General features: G+C 38.4%; 1 protein-coding gene and 4 long non-coding RNA genes across 8 annotated transcripts in view; 2 read left to right on the top strand and 3 right to left on the bottom strand.

The window, feature by feature from the left end:
• Positions 1 to 482: 482 nt before the first annotated feature.
• LOC125489134 (zinc finger protein ZFP2-like) overlaps positions 483 to 18,717 on the bottom strand; it is a 32,552-nt gene continuing 14,317 nt past the window's right edge. For both annotated transcript variants that reach the window (XM_048623940.1, XM_048623939.1), the window contains exon 3: positions 483 to 2,733. In XM_048623940.1, coding sequence (XP_048479897.1) covers positions 941 to 2,733 — 1,793 coding nt within the window. In that variant the 3' untranslated portion in view covers positions 483 to 940. The remainder of the gene's footprint in view (positions 2,734 to 18,717) is intronic.
• LOC125489155 lies at positions 5,869 to 8,073 on the top strand. Its single transcript, XR_007266768.1, has 3 exons — positions 5,869 to 6,336; positions 6,871 to 7,030; positions 7,965 to 8,073. It is a non-coding gene; the product is annotated as an uncharacterized LOC125489155 (long non-coding RNA).
• Positions 8,603 to 14,096, bottom strand: LOC125489160. The gene is made up of 2 exons (XR_007266773.1): positions 14,057 to 14,096; positions 8,603 to 9,024 (listed from the first exon to the last, which is right to left on the bottom strand). It is a non-coding gene; the product is annotated as an uncharacterized LOC125489160 (long non-coding RNA).
• Positions 15,598 to 16,135, top strand: LOC125489161. The gene is made up of 2 exons (XR_007266774.1): positions 15,598 to 15,652; positions 15,785 to 16,135. It is a non-coding gene; the product is annotated as an uncharacterized LOC125489161 (long non-coding RNA).
• On the bottom strand, positions 16,620 to 18,619 carry LOC125489154. 3 transcript variants are annotated; one of them, XR_007266767.1, is made up of 3 exons: positions 18,306 to 18,487; positions 17,563 to 17,718; positions 16,620 to 16,795 (listed from the first exon to the last, which is right to left on the bottom strand). It is a non-coding gene; the product is annotated as an uncharacterized LOC125489154 (long non-coding RNA). The 3 variants fall into 3 exon arrangements; XR_007266766.1 differs by lacking the exon at positions 16,620 to 16,795 and adding an exon at positions 16,996 to 17,253; XR_007266765.1 differs by lacking the exon at positions 16,620 to 16,795 and having other exon boundaries at positions 17,555 to 17,718; positions 18,306 to 18,619.

Genomic DNA, 18,717 nt, shown 5'->3' with positions numbered 1-18,717 from the left:
ATGTTATATTTTCTAGGATTCGCTTAAATTAAAATCATGAAGCCATGCGCAATTTATGCTTGAGAACAAGATGCCGGTAAACGTCAGAGAACGCTCAGTCCATAGACAAGACATGTCATAGACAACTTTCTTCTATTCTGTGTTATTCCTCGAGATAAGAGTGCGGCCACAAAGCTGTTGTGAATAATTCCTTCTAACATTATATAGATATTTATATCTTATGTGAATAAAATATTGGACAGTAACTACTACTGTCCAATATTTTATTCACATAAGAGTAATGACAAAACAAGCTTTGAATGAGTAGCTAGTAGCCGCCGCAGACGCCGTGTCCCGGTCGTCGGTGCACACATGGCGGCGTACAGTTGACGGCGAGCTGCGAGCGCAAGCGCTGAGCTGGACAGAAGCCAGGACAGTTGCTGAGGACAGGACGGCGCGGCGCACTCTTGCGAAGGCCCTCTGTACCGCCGCGGCACTAGCACAGCAACAGGTACCACAAACATCAGTATTATGCCATAATAATGTTTATTAAAAATAAAGAACAAACAGAACAAATAGTTGTTTTAATTTACCGATTTAATTACATTTTATACTGTTCCGAGGCTTCCAATTGAGCCGGGATTTCAGGCATCTCGTTGTACAACAGGACGCTGTCCTTGAGCAGCCGGGTCACTCAGTAGTGAGTCACACGTGACGGCTACAGACGGCGCCGCTAGAAAGCGACCGTCCGCGCCGATGTCAGAATTGCAACTGAGGTGGTTAGTGTAGGTGGAGTCGCTTGTATGCGGGTGTAGGAGAGCGTGTCGACAACGCGGCCTGTGCGTCGCCGGCGCTGCCTGCAGTGAGGGGACAGGCGGAGGCCGAGCCCTCGCCCGCAGCGCGCCCCACTGACACTCACTGACATCCCGCTGTTTCACGCCGTGTCATGTACTATGTTTCCTCATGTTTCCCGGATCTCACATTTTTCAGACTCCTCAGAATCATATAGCTGTGCTGCAGTGTGAAGTAACACGTGCCTCTTCAAATGACTTCTTCGGTTAAATGTTTTCGTGCAAATTTCACACTGGAATGGCTTTTCGCCAGAGTGAATCAACTTGTGTCGTTTTAAATCCGATACATGTTTAAAGTTTTTCTTGCAAGTTTCACATTGGAATGGTTTAGCTTCAGTGTGAGTTAACATATGCCTCTTATGATTACTTCTATGGTTAAATGATTTCGTGCAAATGTCACACTGGAATGGCATTTCCCCAGTGTGAAATAACTTGTGTGCTTTCAAAGAGAACTTATGCCTAAATATTTTCATGCAAATGTCACAATCGAAAGGTTTTCCCCCAGTGTGAATTAACATATGCTTGTTGAGATAACCTCTCTGGTTAAATATTTTCGTGCAAATTTTACACTGGAAGGGCTTTTCCCCAGTGTGAATTAACTTATGTTCTTTCAATGTGTGCGGAAGCCTAAATTTTTTCTTGCAAATGTCACACTGGAAGGGCTTTTCCCCAGTGTGAATTAATTGGTGTTGTTTTAAAGCCGATATATATCTGAATGTTTTCTTGCAAGTTTCGCACTGGAATGGGTTTTCGCACGTGTGAAGTAACTTGTGTTTCTTTAAATTTCTTATTTGTTTAAATATTTTCTTGCAAATGTCACATTCGAATGGCTTTTCGCCAGTGTGAACTAACTTGTGGCTCTTCAAATGACTTATTTGGTAATATGATTTCTTGCAAATGTCACACTGGAATGGCTTTTCGCGTGAAATTTTAGAGTGAATTAACTTGTGTCGTTTTAAAGCCCATACATATTTATAGTTTTTCTTGCATTCTTCACACTGGAATAATTTTGCTGCAGTGTGAAGTAACTTGTGCGTCTTAAGAGTACCTCTTTGGTTAAATGATTTCGTGCAAATGTCACACCGGAAGGGCTTTTCCCCAGTGTGAAGTAACTTGTGTCTTTTCATAGCACTTCGCTGATTGAAGGTTTTCTTGCAAATGTCACACTCAAATGGCCTTTCTCCAGTGTGAACTAACATGTGCTTTATTAATATACTTTTTCTGTCGCATGTTTTCTTGCAGGTGTCACACACAAATACCTTTTCACGTGGGTTATTTCTTTTTTTATGTGTCACAGGAGAAGCCGAGGCTTTAGTTGAGTTAGTGGTCTCGGTGTGTGTGCTCGTGTAATGTTCACTATACGCTTCAGTGGTGGGGAACAACACTGCACACTGAGCACAGTAACAGTTATGGTTCAATAGAGTTGTATAACAGTTTGTTAGAATAATTTTCGCTCTCAAATATTTTTCCATTTCATAATACTGTTTAGTTATCCTCATGCTTCTATTTTCATCAGTGTATATTGACACTGCCAAATCTTGATCATTGTTTGTTTTGTTGTTAACAACATTATTACAGTCACCTGGTGCATCAATTTCTCGTTCTTCATCAGACTCGTCTACTTGTATCTTGCCAAGAATAATTCTGTTTCCGTAAAATGGCAATTCATTTGCTACAACATTCTCTGATTCCTTCTTGATTTCAGTTTCAACTTCATCAAATTCTGTAAAACTGTTGCGCTTGACAGTTATTGTGTCATCCATGTCAGTACACAGGTGGTCAGGTTTCACATCCAGGTCTTGAGTGGAGCACTCGGTAGGATGATCCCTACTGTAGACCATTAAATTGTGTAGTTGATTTTCGTTTTCATATCTCTTTGGTACTTCCGGCGTTGTAAAGGATTCTGTAAGGTAATATAAAGTTTAGTTGGGATAGATATAATTAATGTGTTTGGGGTGTGATATGAATGAAGAAAGAGTAAATATTCTACTTTTTAGTTTACAACGCTAGAGTCGGTGTGTGGTTTTTCACTGCTGTGAAAATGTTAGCCAGATTAGTGTTAGTTTCATTAAATTTTGTTGACAGGGATTATGTCAGCCAGTGGATTAGAAGTACAGTCAGCTGCATAAGTAGCTATACACTTTTGAACATAGTCAAACTCACTAACTGCCTATTCATTCATTCAAACATTGACGTTTGGTTTAGTAGGTAGTTTGATACGGTACAAAAGTGTATAGCTATTTATGCAGCTGACTGTACATGTACAAATCAAAATGTATGAAAGTCACATCGACCAAATTTTCGCGGCCGTCTCGCTCAGCTTCCTGCTCGCCGAAGCACCAGAATGTGATGTATTTGTGGATAGAATGAGTTCTCTGATGAATGTATGCAGGGGAATGTTAGAGAGAAGTGTGAGTGCTATAATCTTCTTCTTCTTATCGTGTCGACGACAAACCAACAAAGTCGCTAAATAATGGTTCTACCTTTTTTGGCCTAAGATTTATTTGCCTAATCTCGTATTGCATAGTAACGTTTGGTCAAAGTCTCGTTTCGCCGAAAATCGTATGGCATAAATCTCGTTTAGTAAAAAGTTATTTCGTATAATCTTGTTTAGCCTAACAATGCTTTGGTCAAATCTTGAATAGCCTAATAATGCAATGGCTAGGTAAGTATACAAAGAATTAATATTCGTTTGGCTTTCACTTTAACGGAACGTCTACGTACCTACATAGCGCAAAGTGGTGCCTTGTATTGTTTTCGCTATGTGGGAAACGCTCCGCTCCGCTTCGCTGCGCTCCGCTTTGCTTTTGACGAATATGTGCACCTAACACGCTCCTCCTCGCTTTGCTCGTCGTCTCACCTATCTTTAGATTTCGATCCTACGGAGTTTTAACCCTAGAGTGCTCGCGCTATGAGCATTTTGCCGCCCTCAGCAAAGAATGTTTATTATTTTGTGAACTATGCACTCCTCAAGATCCAGCGCCTATGTAGCTGCCCTTTCGGTCTTCTACTCTTCTCCTACATGTTATGTAAACTTGGAGAAATTCAGTGCACAGGTTACAGCAGGAAGAGAGAATTGAAGAGAGTGTGTCGCACGGGGCGGCAAAACGCTCACAGCGCGAGCACTCGCGTCAGTAAAATTAAAGTATTTTTTTTTACAATTGTTATGAAATATTGTAGATTTTTCAGTGTTTTTTGGTAATATTAATGTAAATATAATGTAGTTATGTATCTATTTCAGTTTACATTTGATTTACGGTATAACTTAATTAATTTACTAACGAGTTAATTTTACGATGAATTTACCTGGAAAAAATAGCTCTGCCCATAACTACACCACGTTTAACAATAAAATCTTATATATGGACAGTACATAAGTGTTTTTTGTTGGTCCGGTGGTACCAATCCCTCGTTTTGTACCATCGGACCAACAAAAAACACCCTAAAGAAGGGAGGGTACATGCTTATAACTATGTCCATATAAGAAAAATAGCAGGTCAAAAAAGGGTGCAATACATGAAGAAAGTTACTGTGCAACGAACACTTTAAGTTCATATTTCAGGATTGTATTGCTGAAATAAATGCTCTAGATGACGATAAAGTCAATTTTTTTTAATAATTTTGAGATTTGTTGATTTTGTGTGGCTTAAGACACATTGATACCTAAAAGGTCAGAAATTTTCCCAAGGCATGAACTATAGGTCATATAGTGAAAAATTATAATATTAAAACTATAAATATTACTTTTTCTAATACCATATGATTCATTTTATTCAAATTATATACATTTATAAGTTATCGTTTTTATTAAGTGTCCAAAAAATACATTTTAATATGGGCGGCAAAATGCCGCCACGCGAGCACTCGCGTCACACAAAAAGGCGCGACTACTCTAGGGTTAATAAGTCTCAAAGTTGATACCAATTATCACCGGTTGTTAACTCTCAAAAAGTTACATAATAAGGGGGCAGTTCAGTCAGTTGTCTTACAATGTCTCGTAAATAACATTTTTGTATTAAAAGCCTATATTCTCGGTATATCGTTATTTATAAATTTTATATACCTACTTACCTACAAATAAAAATAAACATGATTTGTCAAGAAAAAGCATATTTATCCGCAAAAAGTGTTTTTATGAAATTCTTGCGACCTGACAGATTCCATATAGATCCAGGTTCCATGTGGTTCCACGGGAACCGAGCTGAAATGGCGGCACTGGCAAAGAGCGATCGACATCTTCATATCCGCTGAAGATTAAAATACTATGTGTACCAAACTGATAAATGTCGTCAAAGATTTGCCTCACGAGGATAAATGATGCACTATTATCTTGGACGAAATGACTTTATCATCACAAGTGCATTATGATGCCGCTAGGGATCAATTGAAAGGATTTGCTTACTATCAAAACATGAATTGGTTTTCATGGTGAAAGGAATAAAAAAGGAATACACACACCCACTCGCATATTATTTTAAAAGTGACATGAACAAAACTGAACTGAAACATTGTTATATGCGAGGTAATAAAGAATTATATTTATAATAATTTGTTTTTTATTTATTGTTGCATGTAGGTAGGTACATAAATAGATTGAACTTACATTTAGCTAATAAATGTAATAACTGTTGTGTGGTGTAACTACGTTAAGGCAAATATGTCTTATAGTGCAGGTGGGTTATTCAGAATTTCGGGTAATTCCGATTTTTGCCAATTTCTTCCAAACGCAGCCATACTTTGAACCGTGGAACCATTCACTTTGATGGCAACTTAATCTTCTTGCTTGGGTTTGTTCCACGGTTCAAAGTATCGCTGCGTTTGGAAGAAATCGGCAAAAATCTGAATTATACGAAATACGGAATAACCCACCTGCACTATATATTTATAGATTGAAGTAAATAACTTGTGATAACAATATCTATACATACAGCAGCCTTACTCCCAGCGATTAATAGTTGCTATCCAAAAAAGCCAATTAAAACTCAGTTCAAAAATTTAGGCCGATTCAGTTGGTACCACCACCACGGTTTTGACTGAGCCGCGGACCAGCAGCCTTACTCCCAGCGATGAGTGGCTGAATCGATTTCAACAAAATCGCTAATATCGTACTCCCACCGCACATTTTTGCGGCTCATTGTGTTATGACGTCACGCAAACCGTTCAGTGAAAATTATAGCGTTACTAAGCTAGAAATTCGCACCACGAGCTCATCATGAGCTCATCACACAGAGTAGATTATATGTCAAAGTTGCGACTCAACGCCTCTTTGAAAAAAGTTCCTATTCTTGCAACGCAAAGCCATTACAATGGCTAATTTTTCCTATTTTTGTAAGAAAAAGAGCCTGTAATTACACCTACAAAGTGATGTGAAAGTAGTAACTGAGGATACGTGAGGATTGCAAACCAGTCTCCCTGGATATTTAAAGCATATTTAAAGGAGTTGACGGACAATTTGATTGAAGACTTTAGCTTCATGAAACTAGCTGATTTGAGCGTAACAAATAAGGTGAGTATCCACGAACATAATAGAGGTACATGTAAAAGTTTCTTCAACTAAAGGCGGTGATCCATTCGCGAGCAAAACCTCCAATAACCTCTAAGTCCGCGGTCTAAAAAACCTCCAACGATGTTACAAAAAGCACGCCACGACTTTGCCAATGATGAGAGTAGACTGTTTGGTTCGCTAATGGATCACCAACGAGATTCGACAAGCCAACAATCTATACCGTCGCCTCGCCAGTGGATGACCGCCTTAACTCTCATGTTCTTAAGGCATGAAGAAGAAGCCTTAAAGGAAATATCCTTCAAAACAAAGACAAACCTTCTTTTACCATTGTTGTAGTCCTATGGCACCCCAGAGGTGTCATAAAATCTGCCACCTATCTTTGTTTAAACCACCTATGTCTGGTCTCGCTCCAGCTAAGTCCAGTGGCTAACAATATATACCTACTAATAATAATAATAAGATAAACCTTCCTATACTATCACAATGTCTGTAACCTAAACCCCATGATACTAACCAGAATTTTGGTATTTGTAGGTTTTTACTGCGTTGCAACTGGCTCCAGACTGGAATTTATAACCAAGACTAAATATTCAAGTGCCTATGTGAAGTACCTACTTAACAACAAGTTGTATTAAGATCTTATGAAGTTAATACCTACATAAGAAACTAAATTGGCATATCATTCTGCTACTGAGTAAGTCACTTAAGCTGATTTCAATTTATTTGTAGCAAAAAAGATATGAAATACTACCCTAGCACAAACACTTTAATTTTATGATGCACTGACAGTATGAAAAATAATTTACTTGGCTTGCTTATCTAGATTCTATATCTATAAAATATTATTTGATTCATCTGTTTTCTAAGTACCTTAGGATTAAACTGTAGTGCTGCGGTGGGTATCTTTTGTAGTTAAAAAAATATACCTATTCTGGCTCAATCTCCACCTACTACAGAAACAAGACTATCTATTCTTGGACCAACAGAACGCCTATCTCAGCTATTGGAACACCCAGGCTTGCTTCCACTCAAGAGAGCCACGTACAGGAGCTTCGCCACCTCTCAGAATAGAATAGAATAGAAAATCTACTAAATAAAGTTGTATCAATACCTTGATAGTACAGTCAGCAATAGATATTTATGCCACCACAGCAACAAAAATTTAATCCTCATGGGTGGAATAATAATATTTTATCTATACTTACTAACTTAAGTATTACTTACCTTAATATTAGTTATCCTTATTTTTCACTAGCTGTCCCCGCGCGCTTCGCTTCGCCTTAATAAGTTTTCCCGTGGGAATTCCGGGATAAAAAGTAGCCTATGTTCTTTCCCAGGGTCTAGACCGTATGTATACCAAATTTCATTCAAATCCGTTCAGTAGTTTCGGCGTGAAAGAGTAACAGACAGACAGACAGACAGACAGACAGACAGACAGACAGACACAGTTACTTTCGCATTTATAATATTAGTTAGGATGTTACATAAATATTACCTATCAATTGTCATAATATCTAAGGGCTTGCGTTGGGGTGGCATACATATCTCTTTGGCTGACTGTACAATATATTATTATTATATCCTAACCTATAGAATTACTATTAATCTATATTTCTATCTTATTTCAGATAATCAGAAAGCAGTTTTTTAGCTAATAGAAGAGAAGCTTATGCTTGATATTTCAGAACACTGATAATAATTGTGATGTGATTTAATATATGATACTTAATAAACACACAATTCAGCAAAAACCATGTTTCATTTCATTATTTAAATGATGATGTTGCACTTGACTAAGAGGTCATTCATGATACTATTGATTTATAAAGGCTTGATAGGAAGTATTCCTTCTTAAGAGTCCGGCAATGATAACATTGCAACATGGAAGAAATTGTATAAGTAACATTGTAAGTTGTACTTTTTAATATATGGATACCTACCATATCCTCCTCATTCCTTAGCAGACTTGAGGCCCTGTATACTTACTTTTACCTGTTGCAATGTAATACCCTTGTAATCACCTACTGAGTAGAGTGGCAAGACAGTACTCTTGGCTGATCTTAAACCATTCCGTGGATCACAATTTAATAGTGCTCAGCGGAGGACACTGTCTCGGGCCGCTCTACTTGGTGGTGTAATCAGGGTGTTCGCATTATCTGCTTTATGAAGATTAGGTAGACACATTTTTTATGTTTAAAGCAGGGTTCACTTACATGATAACATTGTGTTTTTACATAAGCAGACACTTGGTCCATGCATAATGTTACAACTCTTATTACTAGTTATTACTGCTTTTTCTTAGAACTGCTTTAAACATAAAGAATAAAAAATAAAACAGCCGCATTCAACTTTTAATATGATTAATACATTACGAGTAATCGTTTATAGAGTTTACAATGCATGAGTCTAATATGTACACACCTAAACTATGATCACTTACGACTTACGAACTTTTGGATTTCGATATGATTATGGAATTGTATTAAGTATGTGGTTGAAAGCACGATCTTAGAGTATGGGTTTGCACTTATTATTCAGAAATATTATCACGGTACTAGATATTGTCAGTATTTCACTGTAATTGTAGGTTATGTTGAGTATTTTTTCAATAAATTTCCGCCTTGATTTAAAACTTTCACAAGATATTTCCTTGGCTATACGGTGACACGCAACGTCTTCTTCTTCTTTCTGTAAACAATGATTGATAGTTTAATATCTATAACTTTGTAACAAATTATCGTAATATTTTATCGGTCTATTTTATAAATCGAGTCGATCTGAGTCTGCAACTTAACCACTCCATCAGAATAGACGCATTTTTCCTGAAATAAAAATGACATATTATGTATCTAGCCTATCTGAAACCTAGTTAAACATTGTGAGATATGGCGTTTCGACTTTCTCCGTGTTCGGCATCATAAGGGTCACAGTGACAGTTAAATAAAGTCCATTTTTCTCTCCACCTTTAATTTGCAAGGTGCGGGTGCCTATATAAATAGAGTGAGTCGCCCGCGCGCCTCAGTTGTAATATCACCATGCAGAAATGACTAGGTTTCAGATAGGCTAGATACATAATATGTCATTTTTATTTCAGGAAAAATGCGTCTATTATGTAGTCTGAGCCTATCTGAAACCTAGTTAAACATTGTGAGATGTGTTTATTATCGCATGGTGGAGAGAAAACCAACTGTGACCCATAAGCTACTGATGAGTATATCAGTAGATAAATATTTGAATCTATAAATTTATAATGCATAGATTTCTAGGTAGTAGATATACTAAAAAGAAAGGTATAAGTATACATAAGACTTAAGTACTTCCTTATTATTCCTGACTTGTCAGAAAGTTATGGAAGGTATGTACCTATTCATATAGGTAGGTAGGTATTATACATATGGATACACACAGTGCCTCTTCGAAAGCAATACTTATAAGTAATTATTAATCAAAATCTTGTTATTGTCAAGGCAAAATTTTTAACATACACTAGCCGAATGGATGGAACCAGTGAAATACTTTGCAACAATATTTAAAAGCTGTAAAATGTAGAATATCGATCCAGCCCGCTGGGGCTCAGGCCAGCACATGCTGACTAGGGTATGTAATTCTGGACTGACCTCAGAAATGCAGCAGCCGACCCTGGAGCCTCGTGGACCTGCTCAGTCAGCCCCGTACGACGACACGACCTGCAACACCTGGCGCGGCATCTAGTCCTTGGAACGAGGAGTGGTGCTTGAAGGGAAGATAATTTTACTAAATATCTCAGCCTCATCAGCTACTGGAAAAGATTAGATGAAGGCTGTGACACTGGCGGATAACTAAGTATTCAGTTTTTCAAAACACGATGCAGGTCACCATATTCATATTCTAGATTGACAAGTAACACACAGTCTAATTTTGTATTCTAACTAACTCGGCGGTTAACGAGTTCCTGTGCAGTCCTACTAGGAAGGAAAGTTATTTTATAAGCCTTTGCACCGATTTTGTGGGCTACTATCATTCTGTATCATCATGGTGTGAATATTATGAGCTCTGGCAGCATTCCTTGGTAGATGACATCAATTAATAACGATTGATTAACACAACAATAACAATTATAATAGTTGATAAATGAAACCCGGCTAACATGTCTTAACTGGGTAAGTAAATGATCAGTCATGCCACCAGGATAAGTAAAATGTTCAGTACTTCATATGAAAAACATTTACAAGGTCACCTTTAGGTATGTTCGTCAACACTAAGGGTAGGTCCCGGCCAAAACCTTAATTTAGGCTTCGCCTTGTTGCAACTTCAAAGGTACGTAAGTAGGTACACTAGGTACCTACTTACATTGTTGTAGGTTAAATTTTAAAACCATTAAGTCAACCAAGACAACAAAAAAATAAAATAGCTCGATTAAATAAAGATGGTACGTAAAGATGTTAGTTGTACCTGATCAGACCTGATGCAACGACAGCCAACATAGACTCTCTAATCTGTGGAAGCAACAATCATGGTGGCGGGAACATGGACGAGCCACCTCGAGCCTGACTTATCAATCAGAACTGACAGTTCGCCAACAGCAGATAGCTTGCGGCTATCTATAGGTAAACTTAGGTAGTAAGCTATACCAAAGAAAAAGTCCTTGGACATCGATATGACAGTGGAACGGTGAATAACTATGACATTCTTCAAAACAAAAAGGCTTGTTGTTGTTGTCCAGCTAAGGAAGGTTACCTACTTCAGCGACCTGATATTGCATTCTGAAAGAACTGCGAAGAGTTAACTATGACTAATAATTATTACTTATTTTGAAAGTTTTCAGCAAACTCTAATAAATCAAGCAGCTACCCGACGCCACGTCACCACTGCCCGGTTATAACTCTGTACTAGCTTAGTAGATATATATACCAGAGAGCTCCAATCAGATGCGAGTACAAACATTTTACTTGGTAACTAGTTACGTAACTAACTGAAAGATCCATAAAAAAGTTGAGGATTACTCAAAATGGAATTGTGAAAACGGCACGTCTGCACCAGTCAGTCTAAGAAGTTTCAGCAGATACAGTGTTGAAAAATAGTTATGAAACGTTTGCGCCAGAATCGAATTAAAAATACATTTTCATTGAGAAGCCGTTTAGGCATGAATAGGTACTTTCATCCTTTGAATTGTGCTCCAAATGATGAATTCATAGAAATTTAATGACGACTGCCATTGTTTATTATCTAGCCCAGTAATTTGAGTAAGGCTGCGGCTACACGTGATGTGATACACAGTACACAGTAGGTATATGCATGTTCCCAGAATAGTGGAAGTTATAATTTTACCAAAAGGTAGTCGGCTCGTGCAAGAGCACCGTTACTCGATTTATTCGATACACAACTAGTAGACAGTTGCTGCGTAGGAGGTTCACGCATTTTTCAACAAAGAGCTCGGATACACACTCACAATCCACTGGGACATAAGGAAGACAGCTAATGTGGTGCCACTCAGAAACCGCGATGACACTCTGATCATGATCACCCGACAGTAGGATCATAATAAGTTCGGTAACTTGAGAAGCGGTATGGTATAGCAACAGCGACTTTCACGAAATCAGGAATTAGCTCAGTGCTTTTAGGTTGAACACTCGCCGGTGGGATTCATTTTGCTCACAGCCGAGAAAAGAAAAGACTCAAAGCTGGAATCTGCCGATGTGTCATGACACTTAAAGATAGTGTCTAGGGGGTCACTTTATATGACGAAAAACGAACTTTCAGTGCACTGCGGCGCGAGCTATCTGTTTGTATGTATTAAACGTGCCGATTGCACGACAGCTCTCGTTCGTTCGTTTCTCATCAGTATAGAGTAACGCTCCTGTACTTACCGTGCGTCACCATTCCCATGAGCAGTCCAATGATCTTTAGGCAGCTTAGAACAAAAGCTGCATTAGACAGTTTCTTCAGAAGAGACATCGAAATAAAAATAAAAAATTGATTGCACAACTATCCCCAGGAGCAGTCTACAGGTCACTTTGGGCAGTTCAGAAGAAAGCTGCTTTAACAGGATACCTCAGCGGAGGCATCAAATTGAAGTGCTATAACACTTTTAGAAGCGGTGCACGTTACCCGATTTGTCGTCCTCCATGCCGATGCGGCTACGGCGACTGCAGGTGGTTACTCAGGCTTCGTTGGTGTGCCCTTGTATGGCTAACATGACCAACCTTGGCAGTAAACGTTCGTCTGCATATGCCAAAATCACTGATGAATAGCGCACGTTACTCGATACCTTCTAAATAAGTCACTCATAATGATGGCTGATGACGATGACGACCGTGCTAGCAATAGTGCAGGCGTTTCCGCTGAGCATAAAATCTCTTCCCAGACAGGGGGCGTTTGGATCTGGCAACCAGAACAGGAGTGCCAGGTGTGCGCAGCGATGCAGGTGGAACAACACAGCCGCCAGGGCAGGAGTGCATGGCTGGGTCTATGCAGCGATGCAGGTAGCACCAACCGGTGGCCAGGGCCAGGACCGGGTGTACACTGCGATGCAGGTGGCACAAAACGGTGGCCAGGGCCAGGACCGGGTGTACAGCCGCCAGGGCAGGAGTGCATGGCTGGGTCTATGCAGCGATGCAGGTACCACAAACCGGTGGCCAGGGCCAGGACCGGGTGTACGCTGCGATGCAGGTGGCACGAGACGGCGGCCAGCGCAGGAGCACAGGGCCGGGTGTATGCTGCGATGCAGGTGGCACGAACCGGTGGCCAGGGCAGGAGCGCAGGGCCGGGTGTACGCTGCGATGCAGGTGCCACGAGACGGCGGCCAGCGCGGGAGCACAGGGCCGGGTGCAGGTTACACGAAACTTCAATTTCACCGAATCGGCCTGCCTACCCTCAGCGGGTAGGTACCGGCGGATCACATTACTCGCCGAACATGCCACAATGTCCCAACATACTGAAACTCGGAGCCACGTGCTTCCTGTAAAAAATCCTATGATGGTCCTGGAAAGCTCCTGTTTGTAAAGCCTTACATAAGCTATAATCAAGTGCATTATTGTAATAGCAAAGTTTTAATCAACTGTTTTCTAAAAATATTAGAAATTGAGGGTAGAAAAATATATTTTTATAATTTTTTTCCTGTATAAAATTAACATATGCTTTACTAAAAGCGGTCATTAATGTAAGTATCTAGCTCAAGCGCCACTAGTAGGACCGGAATATGTGATCAATCATCACCACGACTATTGAATCGGATTCTACTGCGTGGGATAAAAACCCCAAGCGCCGGAGCATTATGACCAGTGACTGAGCTTTTAAAAGCAGTAAATAATAGCATTTTACTCACGGCTTATCAACTCAAACCTTCGTTGCGAAATCCTCAGCAATGGCTGCGTGCGCAGCAGCCGGCAGGCCCCACGCCGCCTGGTCCGCATCACGCTACAGCTCCCGGCAGCGAGGACTCCGCAAATTCAATATTATATTTTTCCCCGTCGGAGCGAAGCCGACGAGAACCGTGACTACATTGAGCCATTTTGCCGAAGTGTTCACTTCAAAAATCAAAAACCAACTGAGGCGCGCGGGCGACTCACTCTATTTATATAGGCACCCGCACCTTGCAAATTAAAGGTGGAGAGAAAAATGGACTTTATTTAACTGTCACTGTGACCCTTATGATGCCGAACACGGAGAAAGTCGAAACGCCATATCTCACAATGTTTAACTAGGTTTCAGATAGGCTCAGACTACATAATACTATACTTACGTCATATTATTATGTATTTAGTGCACAAATATCTATTTAACCCACTGACGGACACTGACTGCATTTGACGTCCTCCACACTTTTAGAAAAAAATCACAACGTCGAATGCAGTCCCCGCTCTTTTTCTAATTATTTCAACAACGGTCAATGCAGTCCTGTTTTACCTAGAGTTTGTATGAAGACCATCTTGTTGTGCTTTATTTGGAAGGATTTCAAAGTTATATGTGCACCCAGAGTACCTTTTTTTCACACAGCAATAATTTTTCATACAGAAAAAAGTGGGAACTCACACGCACACAACGGTCATCGACGTCGTGATTTCTTTACTGCGCCTAGGCAGTGTGCCGGCATGTGCACCAGCAGATCATCACACAATTCCCATACAAAAATGTTGTGCGTTTTTATGAGTTTCACCGTTAATCTAGTGTCCATCAATGTGTTAAATAAGGAAATTCCATTTGTAATTTTGTTTTATCATTGTTATTGTATGTTGTATGAATGAATTTCACAGGTTCACAGAGTATTTTGATTTTTAGTTTGAATGCGTTCAAAAGCCCCTAATTTCAAATTTTAACGTTTACAACGTTAAGTTTTTGTGAATAATAAGTAAAAAATGTCATGAGTGATGACTTTAAACTAGTGTTTAATAAGTATTTTAATTAATATTTTACTAACATTGAAAAAATAAAAACATAATATGGACTGATGATTACCGGATTTCTTATTTCAAGCTTCGCTAGTACTACGAACGAACACCAATTTTTTCCTTGTCAGAGCGAGAAAAAACACAAGATCTTATACAATTTTATAGAGCGACATCTCTTTCTTTCACCTCTATTGAAATACGATCGCAACATCGGCCTGATATCGGCTTAATTCGGCTACCGTTTCAAAAATAATCACTAGTCGTTTCTTGATATATTTTCTACGTTGTCCCTGGTCCGCGGCTCAGTCAAAACCGAGGTGGTGGTACCAACTGAATCGGCCTAAATTTTTGAACTGAGTTTTAATTGGCTTTTTTGGATAGCAACTATTAATCGCTGGGAGTAAGGCTGCAGGGACAACGTAGAAAATATATCAAGAAACGACTAGTGATTATTTTTGAAACGGTAGCCGAAGTAAGCCGATATCAGGCCGATGTTGCGATCGTATTTCAATAGAGGTGAAAGAAAGAGATGTCGCTCTATAAAATTGTATAAGATCTTGTGTTTTTTCTCGCTCTGACAAGGAAAAAATTGGTGTGCGTTCGAAGTACTAGCGAAGCTTGAAATAAGAAATCCGGTAATCATCAGTCCATATTATGTTTTTATTTTTTCAATGTTAGTAAAATATTAATTAAAATACTTATTAAACACTAGTTTAAAGTTATCACTCATGCCATTTTTTACTTATTATTCACAAAAACTTAAGTTTGTAAACGTTAAAATTTGAAATTAGGGGCTTTTGAACGCATTCAAACTAAAAATCAAAATACTCTGTGAACCTGTGAAATTCATTCATACAATGATACAACATACAATAACAATGAAACAAAATTACACATGGAATTTCCTTATTTAAATAGATATTTGTGCACTAAATACATAATAATATGACGTAAGTATAGTATTCTGATGGAGTGGTTAAGTTGCAGACTCAGATCGACTCGATTTATAAAATAGACCGATAAAATATTACGATAATTTGTTACAAAGTTATAGATATTAAACTATCAATCATTGTTTACAGAAAGAAGAAGAAGACGTTGCGTGTCACCGTATAGCCAAGGAAATATCTTGTGAAAGTTTTAAATCAAGGCGGAAATTTATTGAAAAAATACTCAACATAACCTACAATTATAGTGAAATACTGACAATATCTAGTACCGTGATAATATTTCTGAATAATAAGTGCAAACCCATACTCTAAGATCGTGCTTTCAACCACATACTTAATACAATTCCATAATCATATCGAAATCCAAAAGTTCGTAAGTCGTAAGTAATCATAGTTTAGGTATGTACTTATTAGACTCATGCATTGTAAACTCTATAAACGATTACTCGTAATGTATTAATCATATTAAAAGTTGAATGCGGCTGTTTTATTTTTTATTCTTTATGTTTAAAGCAGTTCTAAGAAAAAGCAGTAATAAGAGTTGTATTGTAACATTATGCATGGACCAAGTGTCTGCTTATGTAAAAACACAATGTTATCATGTAAGTAAACCCTGCTTTAAACATAAAAAATGTATCTACCTAATCTTCATAAAGCAGATAATGCTAACACCCTGATTACACCACCAAGTAGAGCGGCCCGAGACAGTGTCCTCCGCTGAGCACTCTGTTAAATAGTGATCCACGGAATGGCTTAAGATCGGCCAAGAGTACTGTCTTGCCACTCTGCTCAGTTGGTGAAATAGCAAGGGTATAACATTGCAACAGGTAAGGTATCCATATATTAAAAGTACAACTTACAATGTTATTACATACTTATACAATTCTTCCATGTGGCAATGTTATCATTGCCGGACTCTTAAGAAGGAATACTTCCTATCAAGCCTTTATAAATGAATAGGATCATGAATGACCTCTTAGTCAAGTGCAACATCAACAGGTAAATAATGAAATGAAACATGGTTTTTGCTGTATTTTGTGTTTATTAAGTATCATATTAAATCACATCACAATTATTATTAGTGTTCTGAAATATCAAGCATAAGGTTCTCTTCTATTAGCTAAAAAACTGCTTTTTGATTATCTGAAATAAGATAGAAATATAGATTAATAGTAATTCTATAGGTTAGGATATAATAATAATATATTGTACAGTCAACCAAAGAGATATGTATGCCACCCCAACGCAAGCCCTTAGATATTATGACCACTGATAGGTAATATTTATGTAACATGGAAAATAATGATAACTAATATTAAGGTAAGTAATACTTAAGTTTAGTAAGTATAGATAAAATATTATTATTCCACCCATGAGGATCAAATTTTTGTTACTGGGGTGGCATAAATATCTATTGCTGACTGTACTATCAAGGTATTGATACAACTTTATTTAGTAGATTTTCTATTCTATTCTGAGAGGTGGTGAAGCTCCTGTATGTGGCTCTCTTGAGTGGAACCTTTGTACATATCCCCTTAATTTCAGCTCAGCCAGCCTAGCTCTCGAGTAAAATGGAGCAGCAAGCCTGGGTGTTCCAATAGCTGAGATAGGTGTTCTGTTGGTCCAAGAATAGATAGTCTTGTTTCTGTAGTAGGTGGAGATTGAGCCAGCATAGGTATATTTTTTTACTACAAAAGATACCCACCGCAGCACTACAGTTTAATCGTAAGGTACTTAGAAAACAGATGAATCAAATAATATTTTATAGAATAATATTTTATAGATAGAATCTAGATAAGCAAGCCAAGTAAATTATTTTTCATACTGTCAGTGCATCATAAAATTAAAGTGTTTGTGCTAGGGTTTTTTTGTTACAAATAAGTAAATTGAAATCAGCTTAAGTGACTTACTCAGTAGCAGAATGATATGCCAATTTAGTTTCTTATGTAGGTATTAACTTCATAAGATCTTAATACAACTTGTTGTTAAGTACTTCAGATAGGCACTTGAATATTTAGTCTTGGTTATAAATTCCAGTCTGGAGCCAGTTGCAACGCAGTAAAAACCTACAAATACCAAAATTCTGGTTAGTATCATGGGGTTTAGGTTACAGACATTATGATAGTATAGGAAGGTTTATCTTATTATTATTATTATTAGTAGGTATATATTGTTAGCCACTGGACTTAGCTGGAGCGAGACCAAACATAGGTGGTTTAAACAAAGATAGGTGGCAGATGTTATGACACCTCTGGGGTGCCATAGGACTACAACAATGGTAAAATAAGGTTTGTCTTTGTTTTGAAGGATATTTCCTTTAAGGCTTCTTCTTCATGCCTTAAGAACATGAGTGTTAAGGCGGTCATCCACTGGCGAGGCGACGGTATAGATTGTTGCTTGTTGGCTTGTCGAATCTCGTTGGTGATCCATTAGCGAACCAAACAGTCTACACTCATCATTGGCAAAGTCGTGGCGTGCTTCCAGACCAAGGGTCTTTGTCAATTTACTTCAGCAAACCTTCTTTTTGTAACCTCGTTGGAGGTTTTTTAGACCGCGGACTTAGAGGTTATTGGAGGTTTTGCTCGCGAATGGATCACCGCCTTTAGTTGAAGAAACTTTCACATGTACCTCTATTATGTTCGTGGATACTCACCTTATTTGTTACGCTAAAATCAGCTAGTTTCATGGAGCTAAAGTCTTCAATCAAATTGTCCGTCAACTCCTTTGAATATCCAGGGAGACTGGTTTGCAAACCTCACGTATCCTCAGTAACTACTTTCACATCACTTTGTAGGTATAATTACAGGCTCTTTTTCTTACAAAAATAGGAAAATTAGCCATTGTAATGGCTTTGCGTTGCAAGAATAGGAACTTTTTTTAAAGGGGCGGCTCAGTGCAATTTTGACATTATAATCTACTCTGTGTGAAGAGCTCGTGGTGCGAATTTCTGGCTTAGTAACGCTATAATTTTCACTGAACGGTTTGCGTGACGTCATAACACAATGAGCTGCAAAAATGTGCGGTGGGAGTAAGAAATTAGCGATATTTGTGAAATCGATTCAGCC

This window comes from Plutella xylostella, chromosome 11 (assembly GCF_932276165.1).
Source record: "Plutella xylostella chromosome 11, ilPluXylo3.1, whole genome shotgun sequence".
Taxonomy (NCBI): Eukaryota; Metazoa; Arthropoda; class Insecta; order Lepidoptera; family Plutellidae; genus Plutella; species Plutella xylostella.
This window is presented reverse-complemented; position numbering and strand designations above follow the sequence as displayed.